A 21,679-nucleotide genomic window follows, 5' to 3' on the forward strand; every position below is an offset into this window, starting at 1 on the left:
GGTGCTCTTCCATATTCCAAAGATGCGCAGGTTAGGTGGATTGCCTACAGTATCCAGGTGGATTGGCCATGCTAATTGTCCATTGTGTCCAGGGATATGTAGATTAGGGGCATGGGTCTGGGTGGGATGCTCCGATGGTCGGTGTGGACTTGTTGGAACGAAGGGCCTGTTTCCACACTGTAGGGATTCTATGATGTATGAAGTTCTACCTGCTCCAAAGGCGTACAATAACGTCTCTGAATGATTCGTAGTTCCTATTAGGAAAATATCTGGAAATCGTTTAAAAGGATGATGGGGATCTTGCTGAGCGGCTTGTGAGGGCGTACCTGGTAAACTGATTTAGTACTGCCAGTCACCTTACTTCATGTTCTGTACTAAAATTTAACAGATGGGAAACTCATTTGGTTGTCCTCATGATACAAGACATGCAGGCAGAGAATTGATAAATGATTAAAGATTATGTGCAGGTTAGGGTGGATTGGCCATGCTAAATTGCCCATAGTGTCCAGGGATGTGCAGGCTAGGTAGGTTAGCCATGGGAAATACAGGGTTACAGGGTAGGGTCGAGGGCTGGGTCTGGGTGGGATGCTCTTCAGAGGGGTGGTGTGGACTTCATGAGCCGAATGGCCTGCTTCTACACTGTTGGGATTCCATGGTTCTATGACATGGAATTTTTATGCACAGAAACAGGTCAGTCAGTCCAACCAGCCAATTCCAATGTTTACTGCTCCCCTCAAGATTTGTCTCATTCTCCTTCTCTATCCCTATCAGCATTTCATTCTATTCCTTTCTCTCTTCTGTACTTACGTAGCTTCTCCTTAAACGTATCTGTGCTATTCACATTAAATACTCCTTATGGGAGCAAGTTCCACATTCTAACCAATTGACAAAAAAAGTTTAGCAATAATTCCTCAATGGTGTCATCAGCAGCTATTTTGTATTTATAACACCAGTTTTGAACTCCTGAAGCCTAGCTTTCCTGAATTATAGATTGTTAAATTTAGCCCAAAAGATGGTGAATTTATTCTTTAGAATATCAATGGCTACAATGGTGTATTACTTTCCAGGAATATGGATTTTGTTTCAGAAATCCTGGGTTTTAATAGAAACTTCCATCATAAGCCACAGTGATTTCAAAGAACTTAGAAGAAACATCCTGGTTACTGACTCACCTCAGAACAAATATTCATCACTTCTCAGTTTCTACATAAATAGGATTATTTGTTTTGCTATTCATCCTTTCCATGTGAGTGTCACAGGCAACGCCAACATTTATTGCCCAATCCTGTTTCCACTTGAGACAATAGTGGTAAACCACTTCCTGACCCACAGCAATTCATCTGGTGAAGGCACTCACACAACATCATTAGTTACACAATTCTACTGCCTCTAAATTGTCAGATGCTTGTAGAACTCCCCAGTAGTCAATGAGTACAAAAGACATTATCTTTGGTCCATACAATAAACCACTTGCTAGCTACCATAAACAATACAGCATAGGAACAGGCCCTTCAGCCCACCATATCTGTGCCAACCATTCTCTGCCTGTTCACGTGTCTAAATGCCTCTTAAACATTGTTAATGTCTCTGCTTCTACCCTGACAATGAGTTCCAGGCATCTACCACCCTCCATGGAAATAACTTCCTTCTTTAAACTTTTCCCCTCTCGTTTTAAACTTGTGCCCCCTAATACTTGACATTTCCACCCAGGGAAACAGACTCCGACTATTTGTGTTATCTCATATTTAATAATTTTATATATCTTTTGTAATTTTGTATACCTCTATCGGGTCGCCCCTCAGCCTCCGACACTCTAGCAAAAACAATCCAAGTTTATCCAAACTCTCTTTATAGCTAATACACTCCAATCCAGGCAACATTCTGGTAAACCTGTTTTGCACCGTCTCCAAAGCCTCCACATCCTTCCTTTGGTGTAGCAACCAGAACTGCACTCAATACTCCAGATGTGGCTTAGCTAAAGTTTTATACAGCTGCAACATGACTTGCCTACTTTCATACTCAAAGCCCCAACCAATGAAGGCAAGTATTTCGTATGCCTTCTTTACTAACAAATCCACTTGTGTTGCCACTTTGAGGGAGCTACGGACTTGAACCCCAAGATCTCTCTGTATATGTCAAAGCTCCTGCCATTTACTTTACACTTTCGCCTTGCATGTGATCTCTCAAAATGCATCACCTCACACTGGTACGGATCAAACTCCATCTGGATTTCTCCACCTAACTTTCCAACTGGTCTATATCCTACTGATCCTTTGATAACCTTCCTCACCATCCAGAGCTGCACCAGTCTTTGTGTAGACTGCAAAATGACTAATCAGGCCATCTTCTTTTTACTCCAGATCAGAACTGTGAGGAAGGGTCACTGGACCTGAAACGTTAACTCTGTTTTTTCCTTCACAGATGCTGCCACACCTGCTGAGCTTTTCCAGCAACTTTGTTTTTGTTCCTGATTTACAGCATCTGCAGTTCTTTCGGTTTTTACAGAGGTACCAGCACTGATCCCTGTGGAACAACAGTTCAACCCTCACCCTGGCAACTAAACTCTCAATCTTGGTGTCATTTTGCGCCACAAAATGAGCTTCCAGCTGTGTACTTGCCCCCTCACTAAGGCCACCTACTTACACCATGGTAGAATTCCAATTCCAGCCGTCATCTCATCTATGGCTAAAACCCTTGCCCAAGCCTTTGTTACCTCCAGCCTTGCCCGTTCCTGAACTTCTGTCTTCCAGCCTCCGGAACCTTAGGGTCATTCAAAAGCTGCCCATTTCCTAACCTGCACTGACTCATTCACACATCACACCTACATTTGCAGGCCTACAATTGGTTCCTTGTTAATCAGATACCTCAATTTCGAATTCTCTCATTTGTCTCCTTGCTCTTCCATTGCCTCACCCCACACCTCCACAAATCCCCATTTTGGTAACCTCCTCTATCTCTACGAACCTGCAAGATATCCAAGCTCCTCTCAGTCCAGCCACTCGATTTTCATTACTCTACTAATGCCAGCCATGCCTTCAGCTGCTGAGGTCCTTAGTTCTGAGATACCTTCAGCCAACTTCCCATCTACCTTTCTGACTTTAAGAGTCCCTTAAAACCAATTCTTTCATCAACCTTTTAGTTATCTGACCTAATATTTTCTATGTTTCGATGTCAATAATGTTACTGTAAAAGCATTTGGGAAGTTTTAAAGGTGACGTATAAATACAACTCATTGATGTTTGGTTGCCCAGATTAGCAGGTTTAATACCCTATAAACAGCAAGCCAGCTAATTTCAACTGAGTCCTCAACTGGGATAACAAACTGGTCTTCTTTATTGGAGACACTGCCTACCCTTGTTTGACTGGTTACCCTTCATTCTCTCCACAAAAACATGTTTCACAAAGGAAAAGAGTTACAGAAGTGAGCACTGGCCCTCTGGAGAGCAAGTCTGGAGAAACTAATGTTGGAAACAAAGGAAATAGCAGAAAAATTAAACTAATTTTTTTTCAATGTAGAAGATACAAATAACATTCAAGATTATAACTGCAAATCAAAAGGGCGTGAGGAACTTTTTAACAAATATATTCACGAGGGGAATAACACTGAGAAAAGTTCTGCAACAAAAAGCTGACAAGACCCCAGGTGCTGGCAGACTTAATCCTAAAAGAACTGGCTATTGAGATAGTAAATGTACTGGTTTAAATATGCCAACTAAACAAAAACATGGAGTAACGGAAACCTGCAAATGCGATGTATTTGGGTTTCAAGAAGACACTTAACAAGATGCCACAATAAAGGTTATGAAATAACCCCACAGAGGCCAGTATTCCGTCACTAAGTCACCCTTTATTTACATGTGGAGAGTCCTTGACACTGATCCAGCTCCCTCAGAGCCAGCTCTCACAGTGAACAGAACCACCGATATCCCTGTTTATATCAGTCAGCCACGACTCCCTGATTGGACCAGGTTAACAACCTCAATCAGGGAACTCATATTCTATGAAGACTAGTTGGCTGACCGTTTTACGATCACAACATCCCTCCCCCTCTAAGTCCAGGGACACAGGCCTGTTCTTTTACTTGTGGCCTTTCTTGGGTCTGGTTCCTCTGACTCAGCCTCAGATATGGGCGGTATGTACTGACCATAGCCTGCCTCTTGTGGTGTCTTGGAAGAAATTCATCTTCTTCATGTGGTAAAGGTGTTTAGGCTGAGACATCCATCTCAGACTCTGAGGGTTCTTCTATGCTAGATGGAGCGAGAGAACCCATGGGTTCCGACAGACATTCCAGCTGTTTCGAGGGGCCAGGTATGTTTAGCTCCTGCCCCGTTTGCAGCTTGGCAGCTTTCATGTGGTCCACTTGCATGTTCAAGATACCTCACCTATCCAAACTATGTATGTCAAGGGACCAGACCTTGTGTTGACCGTGCCTCTTGCCCATGCAGGGCAAATTCTGTGGTTTTGTCCCCAGGTTTTGTCCCCTGAAGTAAAGTGTCTCTCTCGCTTAGAGGAATCTTGTGTCTGGCATTGCCATTCCTGATGCCATTTCACCCTCACCCCAGGTCCGGGAAGATCAGATTTAACCAGGTTTGCAGTCATCCCCCCAGGAGCAACTCTGCTGCAGCTATTCCTGTAGTTGTACGAGGGGTGGTCTGATAATCAAACAGGAACTGGGACAGTTTGGTATCAAGTGAAGCTGTAGGGAGTTTCTTTAAGCATGCCTTCAAAGTTTGGACTGCTCTTTCCTCCAAACCATTGGATGATGGATGGTATGGAGCCGTCCTTATATGCCGAATGCCATTTGACTTTAGGAAATACTCAAATTACCTGCTGCTAAATGATGGCCTGTTTTCTGTGACCAACACTTCCGGGAGCCCGCGCACTGCAAAGGAAGCTCACAGCTTTTCTATTATCATCCCCATGTTTGACAAATGAATTCTACGCATGTCCAAACACTTTGAGTGAGCGTCCACACTAAGAACGTTGAGCCCATGAAAGGACCAGCATAGTTGACATGTAACTGAGTCCAGGGTTTACCCAGCCAGCCCCACAAATGTGGGGGAGGGGGCTGCTGGTGGTAATTTTTGTCCCTGTTGGCACTCTGGGCAATGTCCCACCAATGCAAGTGTTTCGGCATCCAATCCTGGCCACCGGATATAACTTTTCACTGACATCTTCATTTTGGACACCCCTGGTGAAGTTCAACCAGTATCTGGCTGCGAACTTTGCTCAGGACAACCACTCTTCCTCCCCATAATAAAGTGCCATCGTCTTCAGTGATCTGGTCATGCTGGGTCCAGAAAGGTTTCAATTCTGGTTGTGATGGTCCTTTTGTTTCCCCCATCACTACCGGCTGTCTTCATTTTGCCAGGACCAGATCCTTTGCATTCACGGTCTGATATTGTCAGCAGTGACCAGAAGGGCGTTCAGAAACTTGAAAACCAGAACGGACTCTTCCAGTGGTGGCACCACCAGTGGTATATCTGCCAGTGGGAGGCAGCTCAAGGCAAACGCATTTACTACTCCGCCTCCCAGACGGTGTTCCAACTTATAATTTTGTATGCACTTAGAATGAGAGACCACCGCTGAATTCGACCTGAAGCTATGGACGGCACAGCGTTGACCTCTTTGAGTTGCCCTCGCAGGGGTTCATAGTCTGTTACTATTACAACTTTACATCCATAAAGGTACTGGTGGAACTTCCTCACACCAAAGATGACCAAGCCTTCCTTCTCTACCTGGGCTAATTTGCACTCTACATCAGCCAAAGTCCAAGAAGCATGCGCTATTCGGTATTCATCCCCATTAGGTCATCTGTGAGCCAACACTACCCGATTCCATATGGGGAGGCATCGCATGTCAGCACCAGATCTCGTTTGGGATCACTGTGTGCCAATAGCTGCTTCTTCATTTCCCTAAAGGCTACATCTTGGCTACGAGACCATTTCTAAGGCTGCCCCTTTTTCAATAGCAGACGTAAGGTGGCCAGCATGGAGGCCAGATTACGTATGAACTTTCCATAGTATTTCATAGATCTAAGCTACGGAATGAACATGGGAGCTGGGGCACCTTTGATTGCCTTCACTTTATCTTCTAATGGGTATAATGCGGTCTTGTCGACTCTGATGCCCAAGTAGGTCACGAGGGGTGCCTGGAACACACATTTCCCCTTCTAAGGCATATACCCACCTGGGAGAAATGTCTAAGGACTATGTCTAAGTTCTCTAAGTGTTCTTTATTGGTCTTCCCTCCTATTAGCACATCATCTAGATAAATGGCAACCTGGGGTTGACCTTGTAAAATGTTCTCCATTGTCCGCTGAAAAATGGCACAGGCTGATGATACCCCAAAAGCCAGTCTCGTATTTTGGTACAAACAATTATGGATATTAATTATAGCATGTTTCTGTTAATCCTCACCCAACCGCAACTGCATGGCTCATGTCCAGTTTTGTGAAGGACAGCCCCTTTGCCAGCTTTGCCTGCAAGTGCTCCTTACAAGGGATTGAGTATTTATCCAGCTGTGAGAAGCAGTTTACTGTTTGTTTAAAATCCCCACAAAGGTGAACCAACCCATCAGGATTCACAATTGGTACGAAAGGCGTTGCCCATTCTGCAAACTGCACTGGTTCAAAGATTTCTTCACTTTTCAGCCTCCTGATTTCTGTCCCTACTTTTGCCTGTTAGGCAAATGGCACTGGTCGGGCCTTACAGAATTGTGGAACTGCTTCCTGGTCAACATACACGGTGGCCTTGGCTCCTTTGATAGTCCCCAGACGTTCCTGAACAACTTCCAGGTATTTAATTAGGACTTCACTCAGGTAGCAATTTTCTAATCAAAAAACGCTGAGCTAATCAATGTGAATCTTTCTCAACTAATTTCGCCACATTAGGCTCTGGTCCGAGTCTTTTACTACAATCAGTGGTAACTGAACCAGCTGCTTCTCATAAAAAAGTTGTACCCTTGACCTGCAAAGATTCTCAGGTATAGGTTCTCAGTCTAGCCGAGGTCTTACACAAACGTAAGGGTTGGAGTCCAGAATGAATTTTGTCAAAGACTGGTTCTGCAATCACTGATACAGTCGCGTCAGTATCAACATCCATAATAATTGAGAAACTATTTAACCAGACGTTTATTTTGATTGGTTCTGATTTGGACGTTGCTAAGCAATTTAACTGTTCCAAGTCAGATATAGGTGGACTTTCCAGGGTGTGCACTCTCCTGGTACCGGTCAATGAGTTCTCCTGCTCAAGATCTAGTGAGACTCTATTATTATCTTAAGTTTACCAGCTTGCCAATGGCTTGCCAGCCTGGATCCTGAAGAAAATGTTAACCATTTGGCCGAGGCTTGGCTTTGTTTTGGGATTTTACTGTGGGCTGAACTAGAGTCCCTCTGTTCAGGATATATCCTGAGTGAGACTATGCAATTGCCTTCACTCAAGTGGTGTCTGCTAATCTCCGTCAGATTGGTGAGGGTGTCCTCTTCCATTGGCACACTCTGTAAGTCACAGGCTCTACTTGTCACATTTTCTAACAATAGAGCCAGTTGTAGTGCCGGTTTGAAGTCCAGTTGGGCTTTAGATAGTAGGCGCTTTTGTATGGTTACATCATTAATCCCACATATCAAACAGTGTCTCAGCACCTCATTAAGGGTTAAATCAAAATCACATGCCTCTGCCAGTCATCTTAACCTCGTCAGAAACCCTGACATGGATACCCCTGATTCTCGAACTGCCCAGTAAAACCGATAACATGACAGAATTAGAGGAGGCTTGGGCTCATAATATTCCTTAATTAAATCTGTCAACTCTTGAAAGGTTTTAGTATCTGCTGCCTCCGGAAATGTTAGGCTCCTAATAAGTGAAAAAGCTGCGTGTCCACAAACTGTCAGAGGAATTACTTGTTGCTTTTCATCTGCTCCAATATCATCTGCCCTCCCAAAAATAAAGCATTCTTTCCAAATAGTGGGCCCAGTTGAACAAGTCAAGCTTCCCAAATAATGGCATGTTGCCGGAAATGCTTACCCCAACTCAAAGACAACTATTGTGAACAAATTCCTTCAGGAGCGTATTTTTTTCTCTCATCACCACTGAAATAAAGTACATAGAGGCTGGTTTCCCATCACTAAGTCACCCTTTGTTTACATGTGCATAGTACCTGACACTGATCCAGCTTTCTCAGAGCCAGCTCTCAGAGTGAACAGAACCTCTGAACATCCTGTTTATATCTATCAGCAATGGCTCCCTGATTGGACCAGGTTAATAGCCACAATCAGGGAACTCATATTCTGTGAGGTCTACCTGGCTGACCTCATTACGATCACTACAGGTTCCTACATAAAATAAATGTTCATGGTGTTGGGGGTGGGGGGAACAGGGAAAGCACACTGGCTAGCTAACCAGAAGAAAAGGGTAGGCATAAATGGCTCATTTATAATGATTCATAAATAGTATTGGCAAGATGTAAGGATTGCGATGCCACAGGGATCAGCCTCAACTATTTACAATTTATATAAATGACCTGGATGAAGGGACCGAATGAATGGCTGTTAAATTTGCTGATACACAAAGGCAGGAGGATAGTAAGGTGTCAACAGCAGGTAGAGAATCTGAAAAGGGATGTAGGCAGGTTAAGTGCGTGCTCAGAAATTTGGCTGATGGAGTAGAACACACGAAAGTGAACTTGTCCATTTTAGCAGGAAGAGTAGAAAAACAAGCTTATGATTTAAACAGAGAGATTGTACAATTCTGAGGGTTTCATGAATTTTGAATCATCAAATGGCTAAGAAAGTAATAGAATTTATTGCAAGGAGAATGAAATATTGAAATTGATAAGTTTTACAATGTTCATCTCCTTATTTAAGGAAGGACATTATTCTTTTAGAAGCACTTCAGAGAATGTTCACTTGTCTAATTCCTCAGATGGAAGGGTTTTATTATGAGGAATGAATTGGACAGGCTGGGCTTATATTAATTGGAAGTTAGAAAAATGAAAAGTAAACTTCGTGAAGGTGAAAGGATATCTCTCCCTTGTGAGAGAGACTAAAACTAGGAGAGACAATTTAAAAATAAGGGGTCCCACATTTAATATGGACGTGATAATTCTTTTTATTTGAAGGCCTTGAGTCTGTGGAATTCTCTTCTATAAGGAGTCATGGAGACAGGGTCATTGAATATTTTTAAGACAGTAGTGTAGTGGTTCACAAGGATACTCTGTGTATCTCTTTCTGTCTTTGACTGCTTTCTGTTAAGTTCATATCATCTCCTTCACCCTGCAACACCTCTGCTAAAAGCTCTCCATTGTTTATGTCTACCCCAGGCCTTCTTTCTAAATTTCTTTCTGTTGATACTGCTGCTAGCTTGAGGGTAAGCAGGTCACATATACCAGTATATCTAACTAAACAAGAAAATTACAACTGATCTGTGGTACTGTTGCAAAATCTTAAAGGTTCTTTTCAAACATTCTTAAAAACAATCATAACTACCACAGATATTTTGAATAAATTCTAAATATCTTTTACAATATTGTTTTAAGGTCAATTACAGAATAAATTGATCCTAACTTAGATCTGCAGCCAACATTCAGAAAGGCCTCTAACACTGGAATTCCCCTCTTAGAGTTACCAGATAGTGAAGTAATTTCCAAAGGGAATCATTGTAAAATCAAACATTTCAGAAAAGCCATTAGACTGATGCCAATTCTGAGACACCCAATGACACCTTTGGAAAAAACTTCCTGTATTTCTCAGTGTGCAGGTGAACAATACCTCCCTCATTCATCCCCTAATGGTTACAATACCTGTAGCACTCCGAGAACTGTTTGAGATGGCTCAATGATATAATTTAAATAAAATAAAACAATGATATCGAGGGATAATGAGGGATTTGACTTCATGCAATTAGGGCCACTATCTGTCTTACAGCTTGCTGCACAGAGCTGATAATGCAAATTCAGCTTATGAGATATTTTTGTGTGTGCTATAGCTAAAGATTAGGATTTGCAACATATGCAGATTGTACAGACTATCATTCCCTTTCATTACCATGCATTTAGATGTCCATCATAGTTATTTTTAACCATGATTTCTTCTATCAAGGTCATGTTCAACTGACAAAAAAAATTAAAATTTAACTCAGCTGCCTTTCCTCACCAATTTTGATTGGAACAGGGACAGTAATTGGAGCACTTCTCTACACTCCTGGGGAAGCAGACATCATTAAATCAGGAATAAGGCCTTTATAAAGCTTGCCTAAATTAGCTGTAATATAGCATTCCTGCATATTTGGGGTATTGACCATTCTGCGCCCTGAACAGGCCTTTGGTCATGAAGTACTGAGCATCCCACAGCAGGAAGCTTAAGTCCCCAGTCTCCCAAACATCTGCAGTCTGCAGTCGAATCCAATTCCGGGAAACTACCAGCATTCCAATAGAATTAGGAATCTAACCATAAGACATAGGAGCAGAACAAGGCTATTCAGTCCATCAGGTCTGCTCCACCAGTCAGTGAGATTGTGGCAGATGTGATAAGCCTCAAATCCATTTTCCTGATAATTTCCAAACACTCTTGATTTCTTTAATGATTAAAAATTTGTCTATCTCAGCCTTTGAAATACTTTAATAATCAACCTCGACAGCTCAACTCTACCCTAAATGGGTAACCCTTTATTCTGAGATTATACCCTCTGGTCCCAGATTCTCACACAGGTGTAAAAATTTGTCTGTATTACCCTACCAAGACCCCCAAGAATCTTGCATGTTTAAATTAGGTTGCCTCTCATTTTTCTAAACTCCAATGAGTACAAGCCCAGCCTACTCAACCTCTCCTCATAAAACAGTTCCCCCCAAATCCAGGATCAACCAAGTGAACATTCTCTGGACTGTATCCAATGCTATTTTCTCTTTCATTCAAGGAGGAGGCCAAAACAGTCCATAATATTCCAGCTTTGTTCTGACTAGTGCCTTGTATAATTTTAGAAAGACTTCCATCTTTTTGGTCTCCTTTTGCTTTGAATTAAAGGCCAATATTCTATTTGCCTTCCCTGATACCTGCTGAACTTGGATGCTAGCATTTTGCGATTTATGCATGAGAATTCCCAAATCCCTTTGTGTTGTAGCTTCCTGCAGTCTATCTTCATTTAAATCATATTCAGCTCCTCAATTCTTCATGCGAAGTGCATAATCTCACATTTTCCCACATTATATTCCATCTGCTATATTTCTGCCCATTCGCTTGATCTGTCTCTTTCCCTCTGCAAACTCTTCATGTCATCATCAATCCCACCTAATTTGTGCCAACTGCAAATTTGGTTTTATTTGCTTTCCTCACCCAGGTTATGAAAATACATTGTAAATAATGACTGCCACTGCACTGACCCTTGTGGCATTCCAGTAGTTAAAGGTTGCCATCCTAAAAATGTTCCCCTAATCCCAACTCTCTGCTTTACAATAGCTAGTTAATCCTCTATCCACGTCAATATAATACCTCTAACACAATGGGCTTTTACCTTATTAAGCAGCCTAATGTGTCGTGCTTTATCAAACTTGTTCTGGAAATCCAAATATAATACATGCGATCCTTCTCCTTTATCTGTCCTGCTTGTTACTTCCTTAAAGAATTCTAGGAAATATATTAGGCATAATTTCCCCTTCGTGAAGCCATGCTGACCCTGCTTAATCATATGATGCATTTCTAAATGGTCTGCTGTTACATCTCTTATTAACATTCTCCCAAAGACAGATGTTAAACTAACTGGTTTATAGTTACCTGTGCTTTTTATCTCCTCCCATTTTAAATAAAGGTGCTACATTGGCAATTTTCCAATCCTTTGGGACTTGTCCAGAATTTAAAAATTCCTCAAAGATTATTACCAGTGCATTCACCATCTCTGTAGCTGCTTCTTTTAATAATCCTGGATGCTTCCCATCAGATCCAGGGGACATATTGGCATTTAGCTCCATTAGTTTCCCTTGCACTTTTTCTCTCATAATAGTTATTGTATTTATTTCCTCTCCTCCTTTTCCCTTTGTTTATTCAGCAATTTTGAAATGCTATTATTATCTTCTACTGTGAAGACTGACACAAAATATTTTATCAAGTCCTCCATTATTTCCTGGTTCGCCATTCTCATTACCCAGCTTTACTTTCTAAAGGGCCTGCATTCACTTTGGCATCTCTCTTCTCCTCTTTATATATTTAAAGAAGTGCCTCTGGCTTTGCTTGCCTTGATATTATTTGCAAATTTACCCTCAAAAATTTTTTTCTCCCGCTTTATTATTTCTTTTTAAATATCCCAATCCCAGGCTTACCACTTGTCTTTGCTTCATTACATGACTTTTCTTTCAATCTGATCCAATCCATAGCTTCTGTGGTTAAACATGGTTGTATTATACCCTTCTCAGAATCCTTCTTTGGCAGTGGAATATCTATTTGTTGTGAGCTATAGAAACACAGCGTCAGGAATAGACCATTAGCATCTCAAGCCTTCCGCCATTTAATGAGATCATGGATGATCTGTGGCCTAACTCATATAGCTGTCTTTGGCTCATATCCTTTCATACAATTGCTTAACAAAAAACACAATCTCAGATTTAAAATTAACAACTGATCCAGCATCAACTGCTGTTTGTGGAAGAGAGTTCCAAACCTCTATCACCCTTTGTGCTTCCTAACACCTCTCCTGAACGGTCTGGACCTAATTCTCAGACTATGCCCTCTATTTCTAAAATCCTCAAACAGTGGAAATAGTTTATCTACCCTATATTTTCTTGTTAACATCTTGAAGACTTTAACCAGGTCATCCTTTAATCTTCTAAATTCTTGAGAAAACAGGCCTAATTTGTATAATCTCTCCACATAACTCCCGATGTCTAGGTATTATTCTTGTAAAGCTACATTCCACTCCGTCCAAGGTCAACATATCCTTTCTAAGGTGTGGCGCCCAGATCTGCTCAGAGTACTGCAAGTAGGGTCTAACCAGGGTTTTGTATAACTGCAACATAACTTTTGCATCCTAGTACTATTGTCTTAAATCTCTGCCCTTGTTCCTCAACCGTCTTTGCTGCTAAACTCCTGTCTCAGTCCACTCCCATGAACTCTGTCCTCATTCCTTTGTAGTTACCCTTATTTAAGTTTAGCACAGTTGCTTCCAATCCAAGTTTCTCACTCTCAAACTGAATGCTAAATTCTACCCTGGTATGCTCACTGTTTCCAATAGAGTCTTTTACACTGCAATCATTCATTAAAACTCTCTCATTAATAAATCCAGACCCAAAACAGCCTGATCTCTGGTTGGATCCATAACATATTGTTCAGTCCCAAATACACTCCATGAATTCTTCCGCATGGCTACCTCCACCAACCTGTCTTTCCTAACCTCCATGAAGATTAAAGCATTCATGATTAAAGTACTGCATTTGTTACATGCCCTCATTATCTCCTGATTTATTACTTGTCCCACTCTATTGTTAGGGACCTTATAGACTATTTCTACCGATGTCTCCTTCTCTGCATTATTTCTTATCTTCACCCGTATCGATTCTACATTTCTGATCCAAGATCACTTCTTGGCATCATAATTATTCTACCCTTGTATTAACAAAGCAACTCCACCATTCTTTACTTCCTGTCTGTCCTTTTGAAAGTCACACACCCCTCAATGTTTAGTTCCCAGTTTTGATCTCATTGCAACCATGTCTTTGTAATAGCTATAAAATCATACCCATTAATCTGTATGTGCCATTAATTCATTCATTTTGTTCTGAATATGTGCATTCAAGTAAAGAACCATTAGTTCTACCTTTTTTCCACTTTCCCCCCTTAACCATATCTGTTGTTGTTTCTCTATGTTTACAAACTCAGTCCCTTTCTGTTCAAATCAGTACCGATATTTAAATAGCTGCCCTATCCTCTTCCTTTGCAGCCCTATATTTCACTTCTCCCAATGCCTCCCCCAGTCCTGAATTAGTTTAAAGCCGTCCCCAGGACCCTAGTTATTCAGTTCACCAGGACACTGGTCCCAGCACAGTTTACTAAAAGCCGTCCCACCAGAACAGCTCTCCTCGACCTCAATAGTGATGCCAGTGCCCCGATGAACTGAAACCTACACCAATTCTTGTGCCATGCATTTAACTCCTTGCCTTTATTTACTCTATTCCAGTTTGCTTGCAGCTGAAGTAGTAATCCTTAAATTATTACCTTGGAGGTTCTGCTTTTCAATTTAGCTCTGAACTGTTCAAATTCTTCCAGCATAACCTCCTCTCTATCCTATCAATGTTATTGGTACCAACATGGATGGTGTCTACAGGATCCCTCCCCTCTCACTCTCACATGCCAAGTTCTTCTCTAGTCGTGAGGTGATTCCTTAACCCTGGCTCTGGGCAGGTAAGTCAGCTACACAGATTAGTATCTAAGCCCTGATTATACTTTTACTTCAAAGATGAGAGATGTTCACCAATCCTACGCACCGGTCAGCTCTGCACTCACATCACGCTATGGTTTGTGACGTCTCTCAGTTGTTGATCTCACTGCAGGTCAGCTTCTCCATCTATGTCTTTTATCTACTCCATTCACCCCTCACTCTGAAGAGTTTACTTAGAGTTATAGAGATATACAGCAGGGAAACAGACCCTTTGGTCCAACTCGTCCATGCCAAGCAGATATCCTAAACAAATCTAGACCCATTTGCCAACATTTGGCCCATATCCCCCAAACCCTTTCTGTTCATTTACCCATCCAGATGGTTCCACCACCTCCACTGGCAGCTCATTCCATACATGCACCACCCTCTGCTTGAAAAGGTTGCCCCTTAGCTCCCTATCCCTCTCACCTGAAACCTATGCCCTCTAGTTTTGGACTCCCCTACCTTGGGAAAAGACCTTGACTATTCAGCCTATCCATGCCCCTCATGATTTTATAAACCTCTATAAGGTCAACCCTCAGCCTCCAACGCTCCAGGGAAAATAGCCCCACCTTGTTCAGCCTCTCCCTATAGCTCAAACCCTCCAACCTTGGCAACATCCTCATAAATCTTTTCTGAACCCTTTCAAGTTTCACAACATCCTTCCTATAGCAGGGAGACCAGAACTGAACACAGTATTCCAAAAGTGGCCAAACCAATGTCCTGTACATGATCTCCCAACTCCTATACTCAATGCACTGACCAATAAAGGCAAGCATACCAAATGCCTTCTTCACTGTCCTATCTACTTGTGACTCCACTTTTAAGGAACTATGAACCTGCATCCCAAGGTCTCTTTTTTCTACTTCTTGCTAATTAAATCACTCTGTTATCCCTTTGCATTCATTTCCTACATGAACCACATTTCCAGCACCTCACTCATATAGCCTTCATTTCACTTCACTTAAGTCTCCTTCACACCCCTGCCTGGCCATCAGGGTGATATTACACTAACTAAGTTGTTCAAATTCTTGGCCCCTGGTGATGTTAACAATACTACAGGAAAATAATGAAACATCTTTTGTGATAACAAGGTGTAGAGCTGGATGAACACAGCAGGCCAGGCAGCATCAGAGGAACAGGAAAGCTGACGTTTCAGGTCTGGACCCTTCTTCAGAAAAATGAAATCAGCTTTCCTGCTCCTCTGATGCTGCCTGGCCTACTGTGTTTGTCCAGCTCTACACCGTGTTATCTCAGATTCTCCAGCATCAGCAGTTCCTACTATCCCCAAACATCTTTGGTGGTTTTGTGCTGCAGGGGTCTCCTCACTGGTGAATGCACTGACAGTGCCCAAGCTCATTTCACCTTAGACAAGCAGAAACAGGATGATCTCAACTACATTGAGACTGATGAAAAAGGGAGGTGGAATACAAAGATCTGGAAGACTCCTCTAATACTGAAGCAGTTTGTGACCACAGGCTGCAAGACCTGGCCAACATGCAGCTTTAGGCTGATACACTGTGATGACTGTCTCCAGCTCTCAGAATCTACCCATCTCCCACTGATGACCTTACCATGGCTGGGTTTCCCACCATCAACTTTTTGGGGTTACCACTGGTCAGATGCTGAGCTGGACCACCTATATTGTGGTTACAAGAGAAAATTAGAGACGAGGAATTCTGTGGCAAGTAACTCAGCTCTTGACTCCCCAAATGCCAGTCCACTATCCACAAGGCACAAGTCAGGATTATGGTGCCAATACTTTACACCAGCCTGGATGAGTTCAGCTTCAACAAGACAAAAGCTACTGCAGTCTGACACCGTTTCTCTCTACCATGGCAGAAAGTTGCATTGCTCACCACCACCATTCAAAGGCAACTACAAATAAACCCGCAGCACACATAACCTAAGAACAAATATAAAGGAAACTGGGCTAGAGGGACATAAATCTTTAGTTCAACCTCATTTAGAACAATACATTCAGTTCTAGGCACCTCATCTCAGGATGGACTGTTACTTTCACAAAAAATATCTTTGGAGCTCCATTAGTTATCTTAGGAAGATGGATTCAATGAATAGGCCTCTGTATATCCCAATTGTACAAGATTAAAGGATTACCTAATTGATGAGTTTAAGATGATTAAACAATTTGAAAAGTCGAGCAAAACTATTTCCTGTAGCAGATGAGCCCACAGCTAGGAGACATAACCTTACATATTAGATATATGTTATCGTGAAGTGGTGTCAGGATGCTTTTATTGCATGAAGAATAGCGGAATTTTTACATTTTTCCCTCTGAAAGCTGTGAATGCAGAGGCAAATTGAAAACTGCTAAAATGAGTTTCAAACAGCTGTATGGTAGCACAAAACATGAGTACAGCCAAAAAAAGGCACATTTTTTGTTGAAGCTTTTCATCTTGCGAAATTTGCAAAAAATACTAAAGTAAAGAAAAACAATATATCTACAAGATGAGAGAAGAGTGCAGATTGGTTGGCAAGTGAACCCCTGATTGGTACAAGCACTGTCATGGAGAATACACCAGTGAATGATGTTTGACAGTGAGCAGCTAAGCTTTATTTAAATCTTAAACCAAGTGGGTTGGCTCTGAATGGTCAAGATGTTGCCATGAGAATCGAACCAAAGAATAGTTGTCACCTTTTGTTTTAATTGAAATGGGTACACTGTGTACATGTTCCTTTTCTTTGTTAAGAACAAGACCCTGTGTAGCTTTCAGTCTACTCAAGTACGCCACATTGAGAGCCTGGCTAAATGTGCTAAATTGATCATTAGCCTAATTCTTTGTACATTCAGGGTTATTTAACAAACGTGGTCTAATCATGGAACCACATCCAATATTGAATTCTGTGTTTGCATTTTGCAAATGTGGATTAAGATTGATAGATATCTGTTTATGCTAGAGGACCAAGGATATGGGACCAAGGCTGAGAAATGGAGTCAAGAATACAGATAACTGAATGGTGCAACAAGGATCTAAAAGACTTCCCACTGCTCCTACCCTTCAGTTAGCATTGCGTGCGGGCCCAAGACTGTCTTTTAAGCAAACTGGACTATTACATGAATGCTTACCAATGGCTACAAAACCATAATCTGAAACAATACATGACCAGATGTAGAGAAGTGGAAATTTGCACTATGGTACATTACCTGATCAGTAGGCTGCCGATCCCTCTGTGCTATAATATCTTTAATCACTTTGATAAAGAAGGCATTTGCCTTGGTCATGGATGTATGGGGCATCACAAGGCGAAATGGCATCATAATGAAGGGGAATATAACTGAAACAGAAGAAATGTCATCGTAAAGCATTTATCAGGGATTTCTTTCTCCACTCCTCCCCACCTCCACTTTACCACCTATGTACCACAACTCCCCTAGTCTAAAGTACCACTGGTGTTGGCAGTCCTAGGACTGAACCAAAAGCAAGCCCTTTCAAAGCAAATGTGAAGAAATAAAGATGAGGTAGAAATTCTAGTAGCTTTGTATATACCTACTTATACATGATGAGAACAAAAAGTTGTCATTAAATATCATTAGAAATTGTGAGCAGTTGTGGGCTGCAATGAGCTTTAATGAAAAGCTTTAATGGGACATCGAAACAAATTTTACAATGGATTTTTAAATCCACACTTTCTTGACGTTCAATTGCAGTTGGTGAACTTATGCTGACTTGCTCTCTGCACTCCAAAGCACACTTCTAGATGGAAGGAAGAGGAAGTGGTGGAAAGTAAAGAGGATAGTGTGAATGGGGGAGGGGTGTGGGGGCATGGTGAGGGAAGGGGAAGAGTCCACTCATGTTGATGTGGCAGTCAAGAAGTCATAACAATGCTTCTACTTCCTCAGGAGGCTGAGGAAATTTTGCATGTCCATAAAGACTCTTACCAATTTTTACAGATGCACATAGAAAGCATTCTGTCTGAATGTATCATGGCTTGGTATGGCAATTGCTCTGCTCAGGATGGTAGGAAACAGAGAGTGCAGCCCAATCCATCATGTAAGCCAACCTTCCACCTGTTGACTCCACCTAAACTTCTCACTGCCTCGGAAAGGCAGCCAACATAATCAAAGGCCCCTCCTACTTTGGTTATAACCTCTTCCAACTTCTACCGTCAGGTGGAATAAACACATGCACTAACGGTTTCAAGAACAGCTTCTTCCCTGCTGTTATTAGATTTTTGAATGGACCTCTCAAATTTCAAATCTAAGGTTGACTTCGCTCTTTGTGCACCTTCTCTGCAGCTGTAACATTGTAGTCCTCACTCTGTTCTACTACCTTAATGCATTTTGTATGGTATGATCTGCCTGTACTGCACGCAAAACAAAAATTTTCACTGCATCTAGATACATGTAGCAATAATAAATCAAATTAAATCAAAGAAGAGCAGGAACCACCAACCAGCCTTGGAACCGCCATTGTCAGGGCAGTTGCTGAAGCCTTTTATGTTTCAGAGCATAGTAATGATGCATTTCCAAAAAAAGGAAAATTTCAGTGAGGCCTGCCAGCTACAACAGAAGCTCGCTCATACAAGTGGCTTTTGAGGAGATTTTTCAGTAACTCCTAAATGCAAAATAGAAGTTTCAGAGGCTTTCCAAATATCTAAATGAAGCATGATGAGTTTTTCTCAGAAGCAATGCATAGGGCTGATGGGCCACAGTAACATCTAGGCCAGACTAGGTAAGGTTGGCCAGTTTTGTCTCCACATTAGTGAACTAGCTGGATTTTTATGACAATCCACCTGCTTTGTCGTCTTGGTTTGTAGAGATCATAGTTTTATTTCCAGGTTTTTCTCAAACTGTTCTCAAACTGCCATAGTGAGACAAAAATACAAATTCTCTGGATCATTCATCCAAACCTGCATTATTAGACCAGTAATATGGCTGGAGAAATTAAACATCAAAGAGGAACAATAGAAATGGTGAACACTTACTGTTCAGGAAAATAAGTGGTTTGAAGAAATTTACATTAAAGACCATCTTTGCATGCTTGACAAATGGATCATCTGGATTCCTCTGGGAGTCTATCTGTGTACCAAATGCGACACTGGCAATAACATCCATGGAAAAGCAGCCATAGTACCTGTTGGGAGGTAGAATAAATGTTAGTAATAGGGCTACCAACTACTCACATTTTGCACGAAGCTTTGAAAATAGATAGGACCCACAAAACCAACTTTTCAAAACAACTGCTGCAGGACCAGGTTATCCTCAAAATGGCTGATCTTATCCAGCACTCAAACATATAACAGGCTGTTTTAAACCTGGCAGTGGGTAATCAGAGAGGATTAATTATTGATCTCACAGTTCTCCAGGGAAGAGTGAACGTAATCTGTGAGAACTTCACATTCAGTTTGAGGGAGAGCAACCTGGATCTGAAACTAGTGCTGTAATGTCAAATGAAGACAGATGCAAATTATGAAGACAGAGTTAGCTAAAGTAAACCGTGAAAATAGATTAAAAGGTAAGCAGTCGATAAATAGCAGCAGGTAGTTATGCTATTTTATATCTCTTAAGTAACTCTCCAGTCAAGGAGAAGACAATGTCAAGAACTGTGTTCAGGCTTATTCTAAAAAAAAGTACTATTGTAATAAAAGTTCAACTGAACAATATCCTACATGACAATCATAAAGCAGCTTCTGACTTATAGTTCTATTAATTAAAGGCTAAGCTATATTCAGGTGCTCATATCTATTTGTTCACAGTTAAATTCTGATGTGTCTCTCAGTGTTCCTTCCAAAGAGTTCTAATTACTCCTACACTGTCATATTTATACCCAGTGATGTGCAGCTCTGTGACATCACAGCAAGATTGTTCCAGGTTTCTATTACCTTTACAAAACAAAAGGACAAAGGGATATAGAGGACATGGGAACATGAGGGAGCATTGTCAAAGACTTAGACATACCTGCCAAAATGTTACCAACTCCACAGCGGGCTTCCCCCAAAGTTACATGTTGGGGTTTCCCACAGACTCCCATATCCTCCTGAGACAATGAAAATAAGCACAGGAGATGAAATGTAAATTTCCCCTAGTCCTTTATTATGGTGACCCCACAACGTCATAGGACATATGTACACATTCTTGATCCAACAAATGTCCAATCAGGGGAAGGTAGGATGAGTTAGAGTGGTAGGTTATTTTGAAATTCCAGGTTATGACCTAATTTCATCCATTCCAGATTCAATTTATAGACAGGAGGGGATAATCTGATTCACTATATGCCTCTATCATAAAACACAAGATCTTACTACCCCCCTCTTCCTTACATTTTTAACCAGTCCTGCTACATGTACCCCCAAGTCTCTTTGCTCTGTCTTTCCCTAAAATTGCACCTTTTCTTTTATACTGCCTACGCTCATTCTTCTTGCAAAATGTAACACTTCTTACTTTTCTGCATTAAATTTTAACTGACACTTTTACAATCTACCATCCTGTCTCTATCTTCTTGAGACCTATCACTGTTCGCATCACAGTTCAGTATGCACACTTTGTGGTATCTCAAAACTTTGAAAATATGCCGTTCATGCAGAGAACTCTCTCTCTCACACACACACAAACTTATAGAAAAACAACGGTCCTAGTATCAACCTTGGGATAACCCAACGTACATTCTGCCTTTAGCCTGAAAAACAAACACTCACTGTTATTCTGTTTCCTGTGACCCAGGCAACTTTGTATCCATGTCCTCACTATCCCTTTTATTCCATGAGCTTTAACCTTACTGCCCAGTATGTTAAGCAGCACTTTGTCAAACACCTGTGGGAAGTCCGTTGAATCAACATCAAATGCACCACTCTCAGCGAACTCTCTGTTACCTCAACAAAATTTTCAGCAAGTTAGTTAAATATGATTTACATTTTAACAAATCCAGCCTGGTTTTCTTTAATTGACCCACATTTGTTCAAGTAACTTAATTTTGGTCTACTTTACCACTCTGAATGCTTCCTCACAACTGAAGTTAAGCTTAAAGACCTGGAATTCCTGACATTATCGTTACATCCTTTATGGACAAAGATGTAACATGTACAGTTCTTCTCCAGTCCTTTGGCACTACCCCGTATCTAAGCAGGATTGGAAGATTATGGCCAGTGCCCCTACAATTTCAACGCTTCCGTCAGCATCCTCTAAATGAATCTTTTCTAATCTTAGTAATTTGATCACTTTAAGCACAATTAGCCTTCCGAATAGCTCATCATCAATTTTTAGCTTATAGAAAGTACCTTTGCTTTCACTATGCATGTCTCCTTCTTTGGTGAAGACAGATGCA

At 41.4% G+C, this 21,679-nt stretch overlaps 2 protein-coding genes across 4 annotated transcripts in view; one reads left to right on the forward strand and one right to left on the reverse strand.

The window, feature by feature from the left end:
• The window catches only part of LOC109918254 (thromboxane-A synthase-like), a 67,004-nt gene extending 45,350 nt beyond the window's left edge, over positions 1-21,654 (reverse strand). The window contains exons 1-3 of one of the 3 annotated variants that reach the window (XM_048607561.1): positions 21,633-21,652; positions 19,344-19,492; positions 17,563-17,693 (exon numbers count right to left, since the gene is read on the reverse strand). In XM_048607561.1, coding sequence (XP_048463518.1) covers positions 17,563-17,693; positions 19,344-19,473 — 261 coding nt within the window. In that variant the 5' untranslated portion in view covers positions 19,474-19,492; positions 21,633-21,652. Of the gene's footprint in view, positions 1-17,562; positions 17,694-19,343; positions 19,493-21,632 lie in introns of those variants that run through there. The other 2 variants (XM_048607562.1, XM_048607559.1) reach the window with 2 other exon arrangements.
• Positions 20,404-21,679, forward strand: part of LOC125485367 (thromboxane-A synthase-like) — a 35,567-nt gene continuing 34,291 nt past the window's right edge. Inside the window, exon 1 of the mRNA XM_048607808.1 lies at positions 20,404-20,429. Coding sequence (XP_048463765.1) covers positions 20,404-20,429 — 26 coding nt within the window. The remainder of the gene's footprint in view (positions 20,430-21,679) is intronic.

This window comes from Rhincodon typus, chromosome 18 (genome assembly GCF_021869965.1).
Source record: "Rhincodon typus isolate 14 chromosome 18, sRhiTyp1.1, whole genome shotgun sequence".
Lineage (NCBI taxonomy): Eukaryota > Metazoa > Chordata > Chondrichthyes > Orectolobiformes > Rhincodontidae > Rhincodon > Rhincodon typus.